Below are 19,863 nucleotides of genomic sequence, written 5' to 3' on the forward strand. Positions count from 1 at the left end.
GCCCCCAGGCAGGGGAGACGCCGGCTCTTTTGCCCTGCAGTGCCATCGGAGTCAGGCAATGCCTCTTTGTAGCTGCAGCCAGAGGGGAACCTTCTTCCACCCGCAATGGGGAGGAGGCATCGCCCAGCCCTGATGGGGCACCTGGTTTGAGGCTGTGCACGGTGGCTGCCAGAGCCATGTATCTCCCCAGCCGCTGAACACGTCAGCACGGAGCTGGACCCACCAACGAGCCTTTTGCTTTTTAATCAGGGAGCAAATCCTCCCTTTTCCCCGATTTCTCAATTTCTCTGCTTGAGTTGGACCAGTCCCCAGACCCGGTCCGTTCATACCTCCAGCAATGAACTCTCTCCCACTGATCCCACATCTCCTCTCCCGGACAGGCGTCATCCTCTACATCCTTCTGGTTGGGTACCCGCCCTTTTGGGATGAAGACCAGCACCGACTCTACCAGCAGATCAAGGCTGGGGCTTATGATGTGAGTGGGTTTGCCTTCCTCCCCCCCTTTCACTTTCTCCCCTCTCTCCTGCAGTCCCCGTGTTGCCGTCTGCTGCTCCATAAGACCAACCAGGACAAGTTCAGACAGACAGGAGCAAGTTTCTTTCCTCTGCTCCAGTCACAGAGGGCTGGCCAAGCTGCCATGCCCAGGGGCACACACTGGCACACTTCAGGTCCACTTTGCAGGACAAATAGGTCTTGTCCTGGGCCCTTCCACCTTTCTCCCTCCACCCCTGTTCTCCAGTTTTCCATCTAGCAGCTCTTTCCAGTGGCTACTCTCTCTCCAACCTGTCCCACGGGCAGGAGCAAAGGGTTGCAGGAGAACCAACCCAAGTGCAAAAGGGCTTCTGCTCCTTCCATTGCTCCCTGCCACCTCTCACCCCGGTCCCTTTGCTTTGGCAGTTCCCCTCCCCTGAGTGGGACACGGTCACTCCTGAAGCGAAGGATCTCATCAACAAGATGTTGACCATAAACCCGTCCAAGCGCATCACGGCAGCGGAGGCTCTGAAGCACCCCTGGATATCGGTGAGCTTGGTGGCGCTCACCGGTTGGGGTCGAAGGTCTAGAGGTGTGGGGGTTCACAGAGGGGGAACATCTCACTGTGGAGCACGTGTTACCAAACATGCTGTGTGGCTCTTTCCTCCATCCTGGGAAGATGGTTTCCTGGCTTGGTTCCTCCCAGTGCTCCCGGAGCAGCCTTTTCCCTGAGGCTTTACAGCAGAGAAAAGCCTGGAGTGTGAACGCAAACAGCGTGTCCCAGGGGAGCTGGTGATGGGAGGGACACGCACGTTCCCAGCCCTGGTGGGGACAGGCTGGTCTCTTGGTGTCATGCTGCACTGGAGGAGCCTTTCCTCGGGGAGGGTGGGAGCAGGCTCGTGTTTATCCATCCATACCCCCCAGCAGCAATCAATCCCCCCGCTGCCCCTCGCTGCTCCGGCCGCTGGTTCTCACTCTGAATCAGCCCCTAAAGGAAGGAGGAGTCCACGGGCTTAACCCTGGGACCGCGCACCACGTGTAAACCCCGAGAGCGCTGCTAAACGCGGGCGGTCAGTCGAGGGGTTAACTCAGGGGGCAGCCAGCTCTCCCTGCGAACCCCCCCACCGCCGGAGCAGATCCTGCTGACTCCAGAGCTTCCATCTCCCGCCGCCTATTAAAGTTTTATCTGCTGCTGCTGCAGGCAGCTCTGGCCCGTGCCTCGGCCGCAGGAGATCACACACGTGTGCCTGCGTGTGCGAGCGGGGCCGGGGGAGCCCCTTCCCCCTCGGCGCCATCTCTGAGCCGGGTCTCTCTCCCCCCAGCACCGTGCCACCGTGGCGTCATGCATGCACAGGCAGGAGACGGTGGATTGCCTGAAGAAGTTCAATGCCCGGAGGAAGCTGAAGGTAACTCTCCCAGTCTCCAAGCTGGCTGCAAAATGCATGGTCAGGTCATTGGTGGGTTTGTTCCCCAAGTGGGAAAGGACAGGGTGGTGTCTCCGGGTCAGCGGTATGGGGGTGATTTGGGGATCCCCGTTGTGAAGAAGGGAAAAAAGACCGCGTGGGGTGGTGGCTGCGTCTGGCTGGGGTTCCCAAGTGCTTAGAGGAAAGCCGTGGTGAAGGAAAGCCCTGAGTCACTGTCACGGTTTTGGCCGGACAATCAGAACGACAGATGCGCCCCCCTCCCCCCACCCCAGAGGAGAGGAAGAGATAAAGAGATTTAAGAGTTTAGAAAAGGAACTAGACTACTTCAATGAAAATAATAATAAATAAGAAAATAGTAAATAATAATAGAATAATAAAAATTAAAGAAAAAAAGTATACAATATATACAAAACCGTATCCAGCTCCCAGGATGACGATCGCGTCACCAGCAGACACAGGGAAAGCCCCAGACTGAAGTCAGTGACGGACAGGAGCTGAATTCCAGAACTAGAGTCAGGAATGCTCGGATTGGGATCAAAGACAGACAAACAGACAGGGTCCTCCTCAGACGTCGGCCATTGAAGAAAACACGAGCCAGAGCCGCCTTGCCCCTTTGATCCCTCAGCTTTTATACTGAGCGTGATGCAGATGGGCTGGAATACCCTGTTGGGCAGTTTGGGGTCCCGTCTGCTCCTCCCCGCAGGTGGGACCCCTCTACGCTTCTCCGCTTCCGACCCTCTAACGGGGCAAACAGCGCGGTTATCTGCCCTTGTTTGTTACAGCAATAAGGATGAGCAAGAGCCTCTGTGCGCACCATTCCTTGGTATAATCAGGTCTCATCACTCTGAGAGTGAACAGTTTCTGAACAATATACTGTTAACTTCAGCCTTTAGTCAGTTAGAAGAGGCCCAGCTGAAAAGTAAAATTACAAATCAGAAAGTTGGTTCTGTTTTACCTCAAACCAGGACGGTCACACAGCCGCCCTGGACACTGGGATGAGGACTTTCCCACTGGAGTCAGTGACGGGAAAGCTCCTCTTTGGGGCAGGACATGGATCTGGGAGGCAGAGTGAGACTCCTTTGCCTGATGACCAAACCACTTTGCAGCCAAGGAACAAAGTCATCTGTAGATGGGCAAAAAGCTGTGTCTCACCCACACCAGCAGCCCCGCAGGCTTTCCCTTCTCGGATGCCGTTGTGTGCTGCAGCCTGGACCCCCTCTGAAATCGCCGTCCCCCCAGGCTTCACCGTCGAGCTGGAGCACCTCCCTGCAGCACCCATCTGCCAGGTGCTGCTCAGCCCCAGCACAGCACTGGGAACGGGCTCTGGAAATGGCGATGCCTCCTCCAGAGCCGGAGACACACAATGGGACGGCACCGGCCTGTGCCACGGTCAGAGCCACCAGCGCTCCAGGCCTGAACGCGATGTGGCACGGAGCAGTACAGCTGCAGGCTACTAACAAGATTATCAAGAAAAGAAACTGGCTATAAACTATTATTACTTTTCAGCTAGACAAGTAATCAAATTAGTTCAGGCACACACGTCAAAATAGTAATCCATTACTGCAAGCAATTAGTCCAAAGTAATCTCATTATACGCTGAGCAACTAGTTAGTAGAGTCAGCTGGAAAAGGGGAAGCATTTTTATGAATGTTGTTTTGCGGTGGTGATCTTTGCAGGGCTCCCATGAAAAATCCCCGCCCTGCTGCTCTTAGCTGGCACGGCTTTAATTGCAATTAAATCTGGTTCCGCTCCCGGTGGCTCCCTTTGCTGCCAGCTGCCAGCCCCGGTCAGCGGAGTCGTGCTACATCTAGGGCTGGGTAGAGCAAGACCGAAATGCACCCCGGGGATATTTGATATCCCTTTAATCTCGGAGGGAAGGCAGTTTCGGAGAATGCAACCCAACGCCCTGGCTCTGGGGATTCAGGGTCGGGTACCCAGGGCTGCTTTTGATGGCAGGAGGAGAATATCAGCCCGTGGGCCAGTTTCCTTCCAGCGAGGTGGCCGGGGGACAGGTGACGAGCAGGGCTTTCCTCCCCCAGGGCTGGGGGGAGCGGTGAGGGCACGGGGGGCCAGGGCCCAGCACGCCCTTTCCTTCTGCCTTCTGTGTCTTTCAGGGAGCCATCCTCACCACCATGCTGGCCACCAGGAACTTCTCCGGTAGGTGCCGTCTCTGGGGCTCATCTCCTTGTCTTACACAGTGCCCAAAGGGGCAAACCTGTAGGGTCCCTGGAGAGCTGGCTTTGTCCCGGTTGTCACGGCGGGGGTGAGGTTGCAGCCTGGTGCCTCTGGGGATGTGTGGCATTGGGTGGTTGTCCGGACCAGGTCATCTGGCACCTCCCAGCTGTCTGCTGGCTTGGGATGCAGGAGAAAAGGTGTCTGGCTGAGGCACAGTGGTCCCCAGAGGTTTAGGTTTTTTAGGGTTTGTATGCGCCCACCCGTTTGGCTTGTGCCGGGGTGGGGATGCGAGTGCTGGGGGCAGCCAGGGCTCAAGGCGGCTGGTTTTGTGTCCTCCTGGAGGTGTTTGTGGCTCAGGGAGAGCATCCTCTGCACCAGGAAAGTGTAAGAATGGTCCCCGGGTGCCACTGCAGCCAGATGGCAGCGGGTCCCTCGCGTCCCTTCCCTGGCAGGAGGATGCTGATCCCACAGGAGCCCCCGCTCTCCTCCTGCCTCCCTACATCCCGAGGGCTGCATGGAGACTCAGGAGCAGGGATAGAATGCTGCAGCCCAGCCTGTGCACCAGGAGAGGTCTCGGTGCAGCCACAAACCCTTGCTGAGAGCTGTCCCCTCTGGGGACACCCTGCTGTCACGGAGTAGGCCATGAGGCTGGGATTTCAGAGGCAGGGATCAGCAGATCCCGGCAATTCCCAGGCGTGGAACCAAAAGGGAACCAGGTGACTGCAGAGCTCATCCACTCGCTGTCACCTCCAGCCTTCCCCAGCCCTGGGGATGGTCCCGGCAGAGGTGGGACGAGCCAGCCAAGCCCAGCGTGCCAGCTGAGCGGGCTGGTGGCAGCTGTTTGGTGTTGGATGGGTGTTTCGGGGTGCTTCGCTGAGGCGGCCCAGGCATCGGGTGTAGCAGGGGGGAGCTGGGGGCTGCTGGCCCAGCCAGGTGCCGGGGGGGGAGAGGGCCACGGCTGGGGGTTGGTATCTGCATTTGTCGTGGGGGGGATCGTGCTGACACATTTAGCACTTGTGGGCAGCGTGCGGTGGGGCTGGAGGAGTCCAACAGCTGGGGGGATCCGGTGTCAGAGCCGCGGCGGACACGCAGCATCAAAGGGCAGGAAATTCAAAAGCATCTCTCTTAGCGCTGCCCGTCCCACGCACAGCCCCGGGGGCTCGCCCGTCCCCCCGGGAGCACGGGGATGGCATCCCGTGTGGGGCTGAGCCCAGTCGATCCCTGACTGAGGGGGGGAACGGGGAGGCTTGTGTAGCCCGGGGGGGCTGTGGCCGTGCCGGCAGTGGTAGGTGGTCAGCGGGGAAGGCGTCTGCTTTCCATCATTGTCAAAATGTGGGCTGCAGCTGTCGGGCCGGCGGGCCGGCAGCACATGATCCCAGCAGCATGGGGCTAAAATTAGAGGGCAGCAGGCGGGGGCAGCCCATTCCACCGCGCTGAGCCGCGCTCGGTCGCCAGCACCCCCCAGCCGGAGCCCGCCTGCCGCCGGACGGTCCCTCCGAACCGCCCCGAGGACTCGGCGTGACGTTAGGAGACGGGTCATGCCCCTGGCCGAGAGTCACCGGGGCAGGACGGGACGGTGCCGGCGAGGTGGCCCCTGAGCACCCGGGGTTTGCCGGAGAAAGGACGAAACCCCCCAGCCGGTCCCGTGGGGTCCTGCCGCTCTGCCGCCCGGCACCATGCTGCTGATCCTCGGCCTCCTGGTCTTGGTGCCCTGCCTGGCTCTCCTAACCTCCTTCCTCCTCTCCCCAGGAGGCAAAAGCGGTGGCAACAAGAAGAATGACGGCGTGAAGGTAAGCCCCCTCCCCGCTGCCCTCTCCCGCCTGCCCCTCCGCTGCCGGGGCGGTGGTGGGGGTCTCCGTCCCTGCCGGCGGTCCCCGTGACACCCTGCGCTTTAAAGGGCAGCTGTTGGCCCAACTGTCCCGGTGTGTCCCCATGCCACCGGCTCAGCTCCTGCCAGGACAGGCGGCGCAGAGACGGCGAGCGAGGGGAGCGGGATGGTGCTGGAGGGGTGTCCGGGGGGAATTCCCTGCCTGCAAAATGCGCTCGCCCCTCGCTGCACCCAGGGAGGGGGAGTGGCTGGACCAGGAGAGGGGACAGGGGACACGGGGTGGCAGCTTTGCAGCCCGGAGCCATGGCTTCAGCCTGGCAGCAGACGTTTGGCGAGATGGGGGGGCTGCATCTCCTGCTTGCCCCAGCATGCGTCCCGCTGCGGCTGGTGGGGCTGGGCTCGCCCCCCAGCTCCTGTCCCATCCTGTCCCCGAGGGCTGGTGTGCTGCAGGGTGGCACATGGGTGCCTTTAACCCTCTTGGCAGCACTGATGGCCCCTCGTGCCCAGCGCAGGCAGAGCAAATGCGTGTGGTGGTGCTTGACGGAGCAAATGGCTTGGTGATGCTCTAAAAACGAGCCAGTGTCTGGTGGAGCTCGTTTCTCAGGCTGCAGAGACCTCAGGTTTGCCTGCCCCTCCGAGGTGGGGCCACAGCTCTTCTCCAGGACAAGGTGGCTCCTGGAGGCAGCAAAATCCTGCTGCTGAGCAGCTTCTTCTGACAGTACGGAGATGTGGTGGTCAGCGAGCTCTGTCGAACTCCTCCTGCAGGAAGGAAGGGCCCGTGTGAGGGTCCTTCTCTCCTTACCTCTTCCCTTCATGAATACAAGCGATCACTCAGCAGGGGAGATCTGGCGTGATCGCCTCCCCCATCGCAGGGCAGGGGTGCATGGTGTCAGGCAGAGCTTTGGGATCCCAGCTGCAGCATGTCTGCTTTCCTTCCTCCAGCCCTTTCGTAGGACCTAGCTGTTGGGCTGTGAGGGGCACAGGGTTTTAGAAGAGCAGAGTCCTCAGCTGGCTTCTTCTCTCCTGAGGCCAAGTGGTCAGTGGAGCCAGAGGTCTAGGGATGGCTTGTCTTTCCCCCACTCCTTCCAGACACAGCGACTGGGACAGGACAAGCCTGCAAGGCTTGAGACCATGCACAACCTTCCAAAGCTGGGGCTCAGCTCCACAGCAGACCATTCCGGCCATACAGCATAATTCTGCAACATGAAGCTGATGGCCTGCATTGCTATGAGAGGACATTGCTTTGGGCCATGGTGTCAGGATATCACGTGGCTTCCAGGACAGGATTGCTAGTTTTGGACAACAGTGCTGGCACAGAGGGGACAGGTCCCATGGGAGTCACAGAAACCCATCTGACAGCCACTGCTGGCCTGTCCTCTGCTGCTCTGAGGTCCTGGCTGCTTCTGGGACTGACCTGAGAAGTGATACCACAGGTAGAGCTCACTTGGTACAAGTTGCTGGAGCACGGGTGAGAGCAATCAAGAGATGCATTTTTAAGCTGTAAAAGGAGAGAATGGTGGATGGAGAGGCTTCATCAGGCACGGTCCTGAATGTAATTTTCCAGCAGAAAGGGACAACCTTGAATTTCACCTCTAGCATCACCGGGATGGCGTGGTGGTAGAAGACCATTTGCCAGCCCTACTTGCTAATGATGCTCCCTCTTGGACTTCAAAGCAGCTTTGAGAGCAGGTATTATCCTGGGAAGAGGGGCGCTTGCTGCTGTAGCAAAATAGCTAGTTTGGGTAAGCAGCCTTCTGGCCCATCACTGAAAGTCAGCAAGAGAGGCTGGTTTGTGTCCTCAGCCCCTTGCTGGTGAGCAGGGAGCAGCAAGTGAGGCTTCATCCTGAGTGCAGTCTACCAGCCAACACTCAGCTCAAGAGGGCGTCCAAGCACTGGAGAATGAGGTTGGCTTTTTATTGCCCCCTTTCCAACAAGTGGAGGTGAGACAGCCTGGCTAGATAGCCGGGAAGGTAGAGGAGAACACAAAGCAGAGGCAAGCTCATGTCCAACAGGTTGCTTGTGTTGGCCACCTTCAGCACTACCATTCCCACCTCTCATTCCCATGCTCAGCCTGGGGGGACTCGCAGCGTAACCCACTCCTGGGCGCACAGGGAGGCTGGATGCTCCGGGTGAAGATTTAGTGGCCCACTGTGGGCAGCTGGCAGATGTTGGGGCATTGCTGGGCGGTATTCATTTCTTTCCATCTTTCTGGAGAAGCGAGGCAGGAACCTGGAAACCTGCTTTGGGAAGGTGGGCAGGGAACGGTCCTGCCTGCTCGGAGCAGGGCTGTAAGTCAGGCCACACGATGCGGTTCATTGTCGAAAGAGTTGGGTCCCCATTTGGAGAAATCTGGTGGACTGACCATCCCCGTGAGAGCAGGCAGGTCGCTGGCAGCCACCCCTGCCGTTCCTGCCCAAAGCTATGCAGGTGGGCAGCAGGTAGCCAGTGCTGCCCCCCAGCCTGCCCGCTCAGCCCTCCACCACCGGGATGGTGCTAGCCCAGGCTCAGAGGGCTCAAAACTCACCCTCCCGAGGAGGTTGTTCCCCAACTAAAAGCATTCACGGGACCAAAAATCCTCCTGGAGCCCCGCTCTGGGCTCTGCGGGAGGTCTTCTGGTCCCAGCAGCTACGATACCTTCACTGCCCTGTGTAGTGTCACATCTCGTCACATTGTAAACTAATGAAATCACTGCCCCATGTCGCATCCTGTCCCGTCCTAAATTAATGAGCTCACTGCCCCGTGTTGCATCCTGTTACTGTATGTCCAGACTCGACGCGGTCACTGCTTTGTGTTGCATTCTGTTGCGTCTGAAATTTCTGCAGTTTACTGCCCCGTCTTGTGTCCTTGGGTGGCAGAGGCTGTCAGCCCTTCCTGCAGACAGCCCAACTCCCAGAGGCTCTGTTTCCCACGAGGTTCCTTCTGAAGTACCGCAGCTCACTCTGCCCTTTAGGGACATCTGTGGTTTGGGTGAGGGAGGGGCGAGGATTAACGTAGGACCAAGCGAGAGAGGGGAGAGCTGCCCCGGCGGAGGGGGAAACGCAGTGACGGTGCTGGTGGGAGCCACGTAGGATGCGAAAGGAGCAATGCGGGGGAATGGACAGCAGCAGTTTTTGCACTGCAGCCCACCCACGCGCCCTAATGGGTTGCTACAGGGACTTTGCCAAGAGATTTGCACGGTGTGTGCTGCTTTTCCCTCTGCAGGGCAGGCAGAGCCAGTGCCTCCTTAAATACGCTGGTAAAAGACTTGTTATCTGGCACGGCAGCTTCTGATTCCTGCACACTGGTGTTTCCCAGCACCCACTGTGAGTCATACCCTGGGAGCTGGAGACGGAGAAAGGGCGTGAGGCCAGTGCTCACGTCCCTCTGTCTCCTGGCTGGATTAAAGATGGAGACGGGGAGCAGAGCACGGGAAGGAATGAGGGTCCAGAAGTAGTTTGGGATTGCCAGCAGAACCGTAACTATGGGGTCATCCAACCCAAAAGCCTTAAAGCCTAGTGCTCAAGGATGGAGACAAATACGTGCACGCGTAAGGTCGACTCTTTGGAGGAGACTTGTCCTGATTTAAAGCACTGGAGCTGCACTTAGGACAGCTTCCCACATGGTGTGTCTGCCTTGCGGGGTCACGTAGCAATAGCCATGCCGGCTTTAGACCTGCCAGCTTAGCACTGGTCTGGGTCCAAAGCTAATTAAGCATCTCCACACTAGTCAGCAGCACGGGCAGATGCACCCAGAACAGCTCCAGAGCCTTTAGAAATCAGTGCAGCATTCACACCAGGCACAGGGCTGTAGGTGGTGGAGCTGCCTTAGCTTTCCAGCTTCCCACTCCTGTTCCTGCGAGCTTGCTGGCCTGGTCACAAAGCCACCAGAGTGCTCATCGACTCCTAGGGGACTCCCTTTAGGACTAGGCAGGTCCTTGGGATGAGCAACACCAGAGATTGTGGCAGGTCAGGAGAGAAAGGTGCTAGCAGGAAGGCGGGGAGGGAGCTGGCATGGCACCACCAGCACCACAGCCAGTGGCAGGTCCCTGGAGGAGGACCAGGTTGCCCCCCCATGCCTTTCGTTTGCCCCTCCATGAGGACCACGAAGGTGGCTCAGGAGCTGCTGCCTCTCACGTGCCGCTCTCTGCCTTTCTCACTCTGTGTCTCTTCCTGTTCCATCTCTTCTCCTTGTTTTTCCAGAAAAGAAAGTCCAGTTCCAGCGTTCAGTTAATGGTGAGTGTCCTTCGTCTTCCTCAATGCCGATATTGCTGGGCCTCTCTACGTGTTCCAGCTTCCCCCGTTTTTGGAAGTTACCTCGGGGTAGGGAAGAAGGGACACTGGGGTTGGAGGGAACATCCTCAAAGCCGTATCACCCACAAACCCCATTAAAAGGGTTGGTGCAGGCACTTGCTGGCCACCAGCTGGTGGGAAGCCAGCCCTGGTTCTTGCTGATGGGTTCTCATGCCGTTTCTCCCAGTTCTCCTGACTCAGGTCTGCAGGCTGCATCGGTCCAAGGAGCCTTGGAGAAACACCTTCCATGCCTCTGCGGGGACTGTATGGTCATGGGACACCTTGCCAACCTACATCGGGGTATTATGGGTAATACATAAGCAAGGCTCTGCTGGGAAGAGCTAGCAGAGCCATTGCTCTAGCTCCGCTAGCAGAGTCGCCTTGATGGGGCTCCTGGAGAGAGATGGGGGGTCAGTACCCCCCTCCCCCCCCCAAATCTGTGTAGTGCTCAGCTGTTTCTTGAAAGAGCTGTGTCTCAGCCTTCGGTGGTCCATGTGGGTCTTGGAAGCACTCTGTTTTATTGTACATTTCTCTCCCTACTCTGCGGTCAGTGTGGTCTCTCTCACTCCTGCACAGTCCCCTCTTTCTCATCCCAGCTCCTCCTCGCTGTTAATTTGTACATCTCTCTCTTTATCGTACAGTCAACATGGTGTCTTCCACCCCCGCACAGCCCCTCTCCCTGCCCCTCCGGCAACGCTCCTAGGAACCCAACAGACCCCCCCACCCCCGGACCTGCCCCCATCTCTGTCCCCACAGGTGTCGGTAGGAAAGGCAGCGCCGTTCCTACGAGACCCTCCACAGCCCAGCTCTTGTGCCCTTGGCTACAAGGCGTGGAGGTCAGGGAGGGCTCTGCCAGCGCTGCCCTAGAGCTGTGGTTGAGGACGGGTTGGACCTGCTGGCGTTTTCCTTGGTTTCTGCCCGTTGGCACAGTCGAGCGCTGTGGGGTCGGACTTGGGGGGCTGTCGAACACACGAGCTCTGTCTGGCGCGGAGAGAAGACCCCTCTCACCTCCCCGTCTCTCCTTTCTGTTCTTTGCTCAGGAATCGTCGGAGAGCACCAACACCACCATCGAGGATGAAGACACCAAAGGTACTGGCGGGGGCACCCGGGGAGGTGGGCAGGCTGTTTCAGATGTGTGCCCTGGGGTCATTATTCTGGCCACCCCTAATGAGATACTGGCTATGGTGAAAGCCACCACCATTGAGTTGCCTCAGGACCCTTCAGAAGTTGCTTTAACTCTTGGGTGGTTTCACTGATGGGTCTCTGCCACAAGCAGCTGGAGCACTGCTGACGAGGAGGAGGGGGGGTCCCACAAATAGGGATGTTCCCTGAAAACAGGCATGGAAATGGCAGAAATCTGCAGAGACAGCAGCCTGGCTACCAGTTCCACCAAAACAAACGGCCCTTTGGGAAAAGCCTCCAGGGGAAATCCCTGCCTCCCGCCCCCCTGCCTGCCGGAGCCAGCTTTCTAAGAATAACCCAGGGAATAATTTATCAGTGCTAATTTGTAAAGTCTCTTGACGAAGCGGTGTCAGCACAAAGCAAGATGGACTTTGGCTCGACGTGAGAGTTAATGGGATACGTGTCCTCCTGGGGAAGGGCTCCCCGAGAGTGGACGTGGAGGCAGGCGGTGCTCGGGAAGTGACAGGGATCCCTCTCCTCCTTTCTGAACGGCTCTCAGGAACGTGCTCCCTCTCCTTTCATTAGCCACATACAAAAAAAAAAAAAAAAATTTAAGTCAAGCATGACGCTGATTTGCATTTGAAGCAGAGCCTCATTAATAAGCCCAGGGTTACCTCTGAGACAGCTCCTCCTGCATCCCGGGGAGGCAAATCCGCACTCGCAACCCAGTCCCTTCCCAGATGAGCCAGCAGAGCCGCACGCTGCCGTGGCCTTCGCGAGGTCCCCCCCTAAGTCTGCTGAGGTGGATGGCCACATCACCCACCTGTCCTTCCCCCCAGCTGGGACCCTCCCCTCCCATCTCAGAGGGAGGTGGGACCATCCTTGGTCCAGCTTGCCCTGGCTGGCCGATGATGTGAGTTCCCGGGGCAGAAGGTCCCAGCTTGGCAAGTCTCTGCAGCCAAGACCAATCTGTGCCAACATTTTGGGCGGAGGGCAGCTCACCACTTGGTGGTTAACCCTTTTGCTCTTTAGGAAAATACAAGGTTTTTCAGTTTTGCCCTGACTTTGGAGATCTTTCCTCTCTGGAGGTGAAGAGCCCTTCCCCACATCTCTCTCCCAAGTCGCTCTCCTACGTTTTCCCTGGAGAGTTTCGAATGGCCCCCAATGTCCCTCCGTCTGCTTTTAACGAGAAAAAGATACCTCACTGATATTGCAACACCAGCACTTCTGGTTTGTTTTCTCCTTTTATTTTCTTTTTCTCTTTAAACCAACAGTACGGAAGCAAGAAATCATTAAAGTCACAGAGCAGCTGATCGAAGCAATAAGCAATGGCGACTTTGAGTCCTACACGTGAGTGTGCCCAGGGTGGGTTTGGGCTGGGGTGGGGGCTCAGCCTCTCAATGACAGCCCAGGAGGTTTTACTGCTGCCCAGGGCAGGGCGACCAGGTTGACGTGGTGGTGGGGCATGGAGACCATCCCAGAGAAGCAGAGGACATCAGTTTTCCAAACCTGGTGCTTCTCTCACACTAAGCTGACCACATCTCTCCGGTCTCATTATCATGGATGAGCCCATTGTCTGGTTTGCAGAAAGATGAATAACTGTAAACCTGATTTATGGTGGAAGAAGGAACATTGCATCCATGGTATCCATTATATCCAGATTGCCGCAGGCTGCTTGGAAGAGTAACTGCTTTCTGCTCGCTGAGCTGACGCTCCTCCGAGTACACTTCTTCTGTGTCCAAGGCCTATTTAATTAGCGATGTCTGAGCGAGTGCAGGGCTTCGTCCCTGCCTCAGAGAATCGCAGCAGGGATATTTTGATACAGAGCAGAGAAGATGATTTTTTTTTTCCCCTGCTGTTTTTCTGTCTTACAAAGAAGACGGCAGTGTTTGGGGAGGTTTAATTGGAGATGGTGACTGAGGGAGAATTCGCTCTGCCTCGTTGGGGTCCTGGCCGCGGTCAGTGGGCTGGAGGCGAGGTGGGGTGGGCTTCATGCAGAGTGCAGGGATGAAGTCAGACTGCGGCTTGAATTGCTCACTGGCGCAGAGGCTCCTTGGGCTCGGGCTGAGGGGGAATCACCCCGAGCATGAGCCGTGTGGGTTTTGCAGGCTCTCACACCAGAAGCAGTGAGATAACCTCTCCCTTTTCTCTCCGCTTCCCGCCTCCCCAGGAAGATGTGCGACCCTGGGATGACTGCCTTCGAGCCTGAGGCTCTGGGCAACCTCGTGGAAGGCCTGGATTTCCACCGATTCTACTTTGAAAACCGTAAGCAGCCCCCTTGCCTCCCAAGGGGCCCTTCCCACCACCCATGGGCCCGGCTGTGCCTTGACCTCCGTCAGCTTGCTGGAGAGAGGAGGGTAAGGGTGGCTTTGGGAGCATCTCTGGCTGATCTGGAAGGTCCCAGCAGGAGGTGAATCAAGCCCGCTAGGTCAGCTGGGGCCAGGCTGTAGGCAGAGGAGCTGTTTGGTTAGCTGCTTTCTAGGTGGACCCATCCCGAACCCACCCGTGCAGCATTTGCTCAGCCCCTCCAAGCAGAGAGCCTAACCCAAGCATCTCCCATTCCCACATTGCTGCTGCCCTGGGCAAGAGCCACCCAAATTCCTTCTGCTGCCTAAAGCCGCTTGTCCTTGTCCCCTCTTCAGTGTGGTCCCGGAACAGCAAGCCCGTGCACACAACGATCCTCAACCCCCACATCCACCTGATGGGCGACGAGTCCGCCTGCATCGCCTACATCCGCATCACGCAGTACGTGGACGCGGGAGGGATCCCCCGCACCGCCCAGTCTGAGGAGACCCGCATCTGGCACCGCCGGGATGGCAAATGGCAAATTGTCCACTTCCACAGATCTGGGGCGCCCTCCGTCCTACCGCAGTAAGCCCTGTGAGGATCCAGGGATGGGGCAAGGGGGGGCATGGAGGGGACGGTGCGGGCTCCTCGCGACCTTGAGGCTGCAAAGCGGGTGGGATCCTGCCCCGAGCGTCCGCGGTGGGGAGGAGATGGCCGATTGCCGTGAGATGGCATTGGGGAGAGGGATGCTCCGCTAATGGAATGGTCGAAGCAAAATCCCTCTCTGCCCGGTTTGTGTTTTGCAGCTGAAGCGCGGTCCTGCCCGTGTGGGGTTTGTCACTGACTGACTACCAAGAGGAGACCTCCTCCGACATCTTCACCTACGGGACTTTGGCTGTTGGCTCTGCTGCTTGGTTCCCGCTGGAATAACCCCCTGCTTCTCACCGCACACATGCAATGGTCCCACCGGCGCCGCGCAAGCATCCCATTGAACCCCCCCCACCCCACCGGGGCCTGGCACTGGGCCCCCTTCCTCTGCATGAACCAGGAAAAGAGAAACCATGAACCTAAACCCGAGCACCTGGCCGGTGAGATGACACGTGCCGGCGTAACGGCCTCCCTCCTCGGCTGCATGGCGTTGGTGGGACCCCCCACTACCCGGCACGTCTCCTGAATTGGGCTCGGACTCGTCATCCTCCTCCATCCCCACCTCTGCTGGGAGTCCCCCTGAGGAAGAGGAGGGCAGGGGGGCAGTTTTGAGCTGCTCTGTGCTGCACCCTCTCTGCACACTGGTGGATTTTGCTTCGCTGCTATTGAAGTCCCCATCAGCCACCGTGGCTCCCGCCTGCTCCCGACCCAAGCTCCTGCTTCCTGGAAGCCTCGGCCGGGGAACCGCGGTTTAAACCATTTGCAAAGTCCATATTCCATGCACCCCTGGGCAAGGAGGGCACTGTTCGGATGGGTGAGTAAAGGCTATCCATTTATTTTCCCTTCCCAGGAGCGTAGGCTTGGCTCCTTCCCAGGAGAGCGAGTAGGTTTTGTGCCCTGGCTCCGGGTGGCTGCCATGCCGAGAGGGATGCTCTCCCTCCTCCCTCCCTTCTCCCCTCGGAGCAGGGACCGGCGATGCCGGGAGAAGAGAGGAGGAGAAAGATGACTGCTTCCCAGCACCGTGTGGGCACAGCCGGGAGCCGGGGCTCTCTCAGCCGTGCCATGGCGGTAGCACCACTCTCGTGTCCTCCTTCCCATCCACCACCCAGCCTGGATCCTGCACCCCCAGCCTGGATCCTGCACCCCCAGCCCCCCAAGCACCCACCTCTGCCCCTCGCATGCTCCCCCGAGCTGGGACGGGGGCAGCCGAGCCGGCCGCCGATTTCGGGGCACAAACCTCCATCCATCGTCCACACAACTCCTTCCAGCGACGACGAGGAATGCAAGCTTTATAAAGTCACAAAACTCTGCGGAATCTGATCGTGCTTCGAAGAAAACAAACAAGCCTTTAGCTGTCTTCTACTTTGAGCGCATGCCTTTTTATAGGGAAGAGAAAACGACCTACCGTGTATTTCGTAACTTGATTTTGAGTATTTGCTGAAATGGATCTTTATGTAATAACTAGAAACATTCAACTGTTTAGGGCGGGGAGGGTGGGGGGATTTTTGGGGGTTGCTGTTTTTCATTGCGTTTACATTTGGAGAGGGGTTGCGCCGTCACGATGCTCCTACCGGGGGGTCCAGCGGCTGCCATCCCCCACATGGCTCATCCCATCCCGTCCCGCAGCTCCGGGCGGGTGAAGGCACCCACCTCCCCGGGGCACCCCCCTCTCCAGGGGCACCTTCCCGCACCCCACGGGTCTTCCTGCAGGGGCAAACCCAGGCGGTGGCTCTTGGGGAGCCACCAGGATGCGGCTTTCAGGACAGAAGACATGGCCGGGAAGGGGAATTTTGGTCTCACCTCTTTGCCGTCAGGTAGAGGTGCGAGGGTGGATATTTTTCCGGCAATTCTTCCGTTTCTTGTTCTCTTTTTTTCCGGCTGGAACCTCTTTGCTCGTTGATGTGAGACTCCTGCAGCGCTGCTGCCCCGGGGGACTTTCAAGCTGCACTCTCTTCATCTGCATGGCGTTTAACTTTCTAGATGGTGCGTGTGTTGAAAAACAAAAAAACAAACAAAAACCCGTTTGTTTTGGACATAAAAAAAAAAAAAAAAAGGAAAACAAAAAAAGGAAAAAAAAAAAAAAGGAAATGTTTTCTCCATATAAATTCTGAGCGTGTATTTTGCCTTTTCTGTGGTTTTGAATGCTTTGCTCTCTGTCGAGGCAGGGACGGCTGCTGCGCGGAATGCAGCCGCATCTTTGTAGACTGCGAAAATATTTTCCCACTGGACGGAGGGGTAGAAATCCAAACTGCTGGGGCATGAACAGGCCCTGAGAGGTGTTTTGGTCTGTCCCGCTGTGCCGGCAGTGCGATGGTTGCTTGCTGGCGATGTGTGTAGGAAATGCCTTTTTGGGGGGCAAATCAGACAGGTTCTCCGTGGGTGCCAATGCGCATCCCCGTGCCCTTGGTGGACCTGTGCTGTTTGACCGTGGAGCTGCGTTGGCTTGCAAGAGATGGCCCCAAAGCAGGGAAATCCATGGCAGGGAGAGGATTAGCTTTTAAAGTAGAGTTTGGGTGTTTTTACAGATCTGTTTTTCTTCCTGTAGTCACGTAGTGCTGAATTTTTTTTCATTTTTAAAGGAAGGACTCAGCTCTTTCACAGTTCTCTCTCTCCCTCTCCGGAGCTGGCTCTGAAGCCAGCCATGGTGAGTGTCTCATCCACCTCCTGGTGCCCAGGCTCTCTGGGTGTCAGGAATATTTCTGGGGATCGGTATGAGACGGATGAGGAAGGGGGAGGTCACGGCAGGGCCCTGCATGGGAGCTGTAGCGCAGATGTGATTTCAGCCTGGTTTTGGAGCTGCTGATAGCTGTGGACCTCGGATGGTCTGTGAGGGTGAAGCTGCTCCAGCAGCCGCTGCTGGAGAAAGGCCTGGGACAGGGGGTGTGGTGGGGTTTGCTGGGGATGACAGATGAGATGCTGGGGTAGGTACGATCTCTTTTCACTGAGAGCCCAGTTTGGGCAGTCGCTGCTAGGGAGGAACATCTTGGTTTCCAGGGAGGCTTTGAGCTGTCTTCTTGGAGGTGGTTTCTTCCTCTTTGAGGCTTCCCTACTGTCATCTCTCCAGAGACAGGTTCCTCTGGAGGCAGCTGGATGTCCTTGCAACACCTAAAATGCTCATGATCCTTTCCAAGGGAAGCAGAGTCTGGGGTTTCAACTCCTTTCTAGTCTTCCAGTCGAGCTGAAGCCTGACCAAGGAAGACCCAACTTCCCAACATGCCCACGTTGGCAGCATTAAGCACCTGCACTTTAGGGGTCTGTTCTGCCTGGTTTCTCTTCCTCACTTTGCCCTGCTTCTCCTGAGCAGGTTCCTGTATCCCCAGAGCATCTCTGAGCAAGCACAGATAAACCACCACCCTTTCTTTTAGTAGCCATGGTGAACAGCTTCTGTCTCTGTCTTCCTTCACGTTTCCTGATTTCTCCTAAACTTGCAGGAAAACTAAAAAAGTAAAATAAATCACCAACTGCCACCATCCTTCTTTGACTCACAGAGCCAGGGACGCTGCCCTTACATCTGTACTTTTAAGCTGTTGGCACAGTCCCTCACACATACTAACTGGCATCGCCCCAACAATCCCACCATGGTTCTGGGGATGACAAGGTCCAGGGCATGTTCCCAATAAGCAATATGGACCAGGCCACCTAGTTGGGATGTTGGGATGGACCTCCTGTCCCCATCAGGCTGTGTCACATTTTGTTTCCTGGTACAGACACAGCCCAACCCACCTTGTTGCCTGGCCATCAGGGACAAACCAAACTCAGAAGTCCTCCAAACTGATCATCTCTTCCACCTCTTGCGGACCACAGGGGATATCTGAGTACAAGCACTTGCTGCGGTGGTCTCAGGCTCCCAGCTCTGCCGGTGGGCTTGGGAATCGCCTGTTTTCCCTTTCTGGCTGCCAAGGTCCGGGTCCAGCTGCAACGTCATCATTTCTCAGGTCTTGCCGGTGTGGCTGCTCTGGAAGAAGAAGAGGCCACTCCTGGGCCTCTGCTCTTTGATGGAAGAGCAGGTGTTCCTCTCCTTACCCCAACCAGGCACAGCTGGGAGAGCTGCCTTTCCCCCCTGAGTAAATGCCCCCTCTGCCAGGCACCAAACCCCCATCTGACCCCAACCCTGCCTCCCCTCCCTTTGCCCTCCATGAGTTGATGGAGCCCCAGAGGTTGGAGCGGGCAGCAGCAGCCATCTGCCCCCACTTTGAGCTCACGGTCTGCTCTGCAGCCCATGGCAGGACCGCTGGGGAGGACCAGCGAGCAGCAGGGCTGTGTTTGAGAGGACAGCCACATAGCCCCATGGACCAAGGAATGTGTGTCAGCAGACGATCCCATAACCGTCTCCTCTGATCATCCCAGGAGCCGAGCTAACCCTTCTTCCCCACCGCAGGTCACATCTCGTGGTGTACACTGCTCTCTTGGTGCAACCACCATGCTCCTGATAGCAGGATAGAGACCTTGCCATTACCCATTTCCAAAGGTACAGATTCCAGCTCATCCATACCAGACAGGGAAACCCAGATGCGAACAGGCTGTGGCAACATCAGAGGTGGGGCTGGTGGCCCCTCTGCCATCTGTCCCCCAAAGGCCACCCACCAGCTCCCTGCCCCTTGGCTGAATGTCCTTCCCACCCACGGGTCGACAGGGAGTGGGAGAGGGGGCGGTGGAGGGAGCTATATTGAGCGGCCCCTTTCTTCTTTGGGTTGTTATCCCTTTTTTCTAACTGTTGCACAGTTTTAGGGCTTTTGTAACATTTTTTTGGACAAGCAGGGAAAATACGTTAACAGTGGTTTAAGAGAAAAATGAGATATCTCTCTCTTATATATTATATATATATATAAAAAATATATATACATACAGGAAATCTCTATGGAAATATTTATTTAAGATGGTTACAAAAAAATATATTATAATTCAGAGTATACCAAGCTTTGTCAAGTAACAAAAAAAATCAGGCCCCGGGGAGGGGTAGCTGCCTGTCCCCTCGTGTCTGTCAGTCCGTACGGTTGCAGCTGAAGCCTTTCTCTTATCTTTTTGTAAGTGCACTCGAACTGTCGAGCAGTGTGACCGTGTTGGATTCAGCGGGAGCTTGATGCGGGCTGGGGGTGGGTGGGGTGGGTGGGGAGGGATTGATTTTGTTTTCTTTTCCTTCGTTGTTTTTTTTTTTTTTCCTTTTCTTTTTTTTTTTTTTTTTTTTTTTTTTTTGGAACCTGTGGCTGTGAACAGAATGATCACTGCTCAAATCGGATGCTCTATTGGGGGAGGGCGGCGGGGGGGACCGGGCGCGGGGTGGGTGTGGGCGGGAGGGCGAGTGTCAGTTTTATTCTTGGTGTTCAAGTGCAATAAATAGCTACCAACTTCTGAGCATGGAAACGGATGATTCTCCGTCACTGCAGTGACTCAGACCGTCTGCCACCACCTTGTCCCTCTGTCACCGCGCTCCTGTCCTCGAAAGCATCGAGCCTGGAATCAAACCTTGGGATGCTGGTACCGTGGGCGCTGCCTGTCCCTGGCCACCAGCATCCCTGGGGCTTCGGGAGAGCTTGATGTCACCCCCCCAGACCTGGCTCACCCCAACCCGGCCCTTTTCCCAGGGACAGGCCTCCCGGGGCGGGGGGGGGGGCGGGCTGCAGGTATCTGTGAGACCCCCATG

The 19,863-nt window shown here is 57.0% G+C and overlaps 1 protein-coding gene across 2 annotated transcripts in view; it reads left to right on the plus strand.

Annotated features, from left to right (window-relative positions):
• The window catches only part of CAMK2A (calcium/calmodulin dependent protein kinase II alpha), a 28,835-nt gene extending 12,506 nt beyond the window's left edge, over positions 1–16,329 (plus strand). The window contains exons 8-18 of one of the 2 annotated variants that reach the window (XM_054217528.1): positions 381–475; positions 898–1,020; positions 1,794–1,877; positions 4,010–4,052; positions 5,820–5,860; positions 10,077–10,109; positions 11,207–11,255; positions 12,563–12,638; positions 13,459–13,553; positions 13,931–14,168; positions 14,381–16,329. In XM_054217528.1, the coding sequence (XP_054073503.1) occupies positions 381–475; positions 898–1,020; positions 1,794–1,877; positions 4,010–4,052; positions 5,820–5,860; positions 10,077–10,109; positions 11,207–11,255; positions 12,563–12,638; positions 13,459–13,553; positions 13,931–14,163 (872 nt within the window). In that variant the 3' untranslated portion in view covers positions 14,164–14,168; positions 14,381–16,329. The remainder of the gene's footprint in view (positions 1–380; positions 476–897; positions 1,021–1,793; positions 1,878–4,009; positions 4,053–5,819; positions 5,861–10,076; positions 10,110–11,206; positions 11,256–12,562; positions 12,639–13,458; positions 13,554–13,930; positions 14,169–14,380) is intronic. The other variant, XM_054217527.1, reaches the window with a different exon arrangement.
• Positions 16,330–19,863: the final 3,534 nt, after the last annotated feature.

The sequence above is a fragment of the Rissa tridactyla genome, chromosome 11 (assembly GCF_028500815.1).
Source record: "Rissa tridactyla isolate bRisTri1 chromosome 11, bRisTri1.patW.cur.20221130, whole genome shotgun sequence".
Taxonomy (NCBI): domain Eukaryota; kingdom Metazoa; phylum Chordata; class Aves; order Charadriiformes; family Laridae; genus Rissa; species Rissa tridactyla.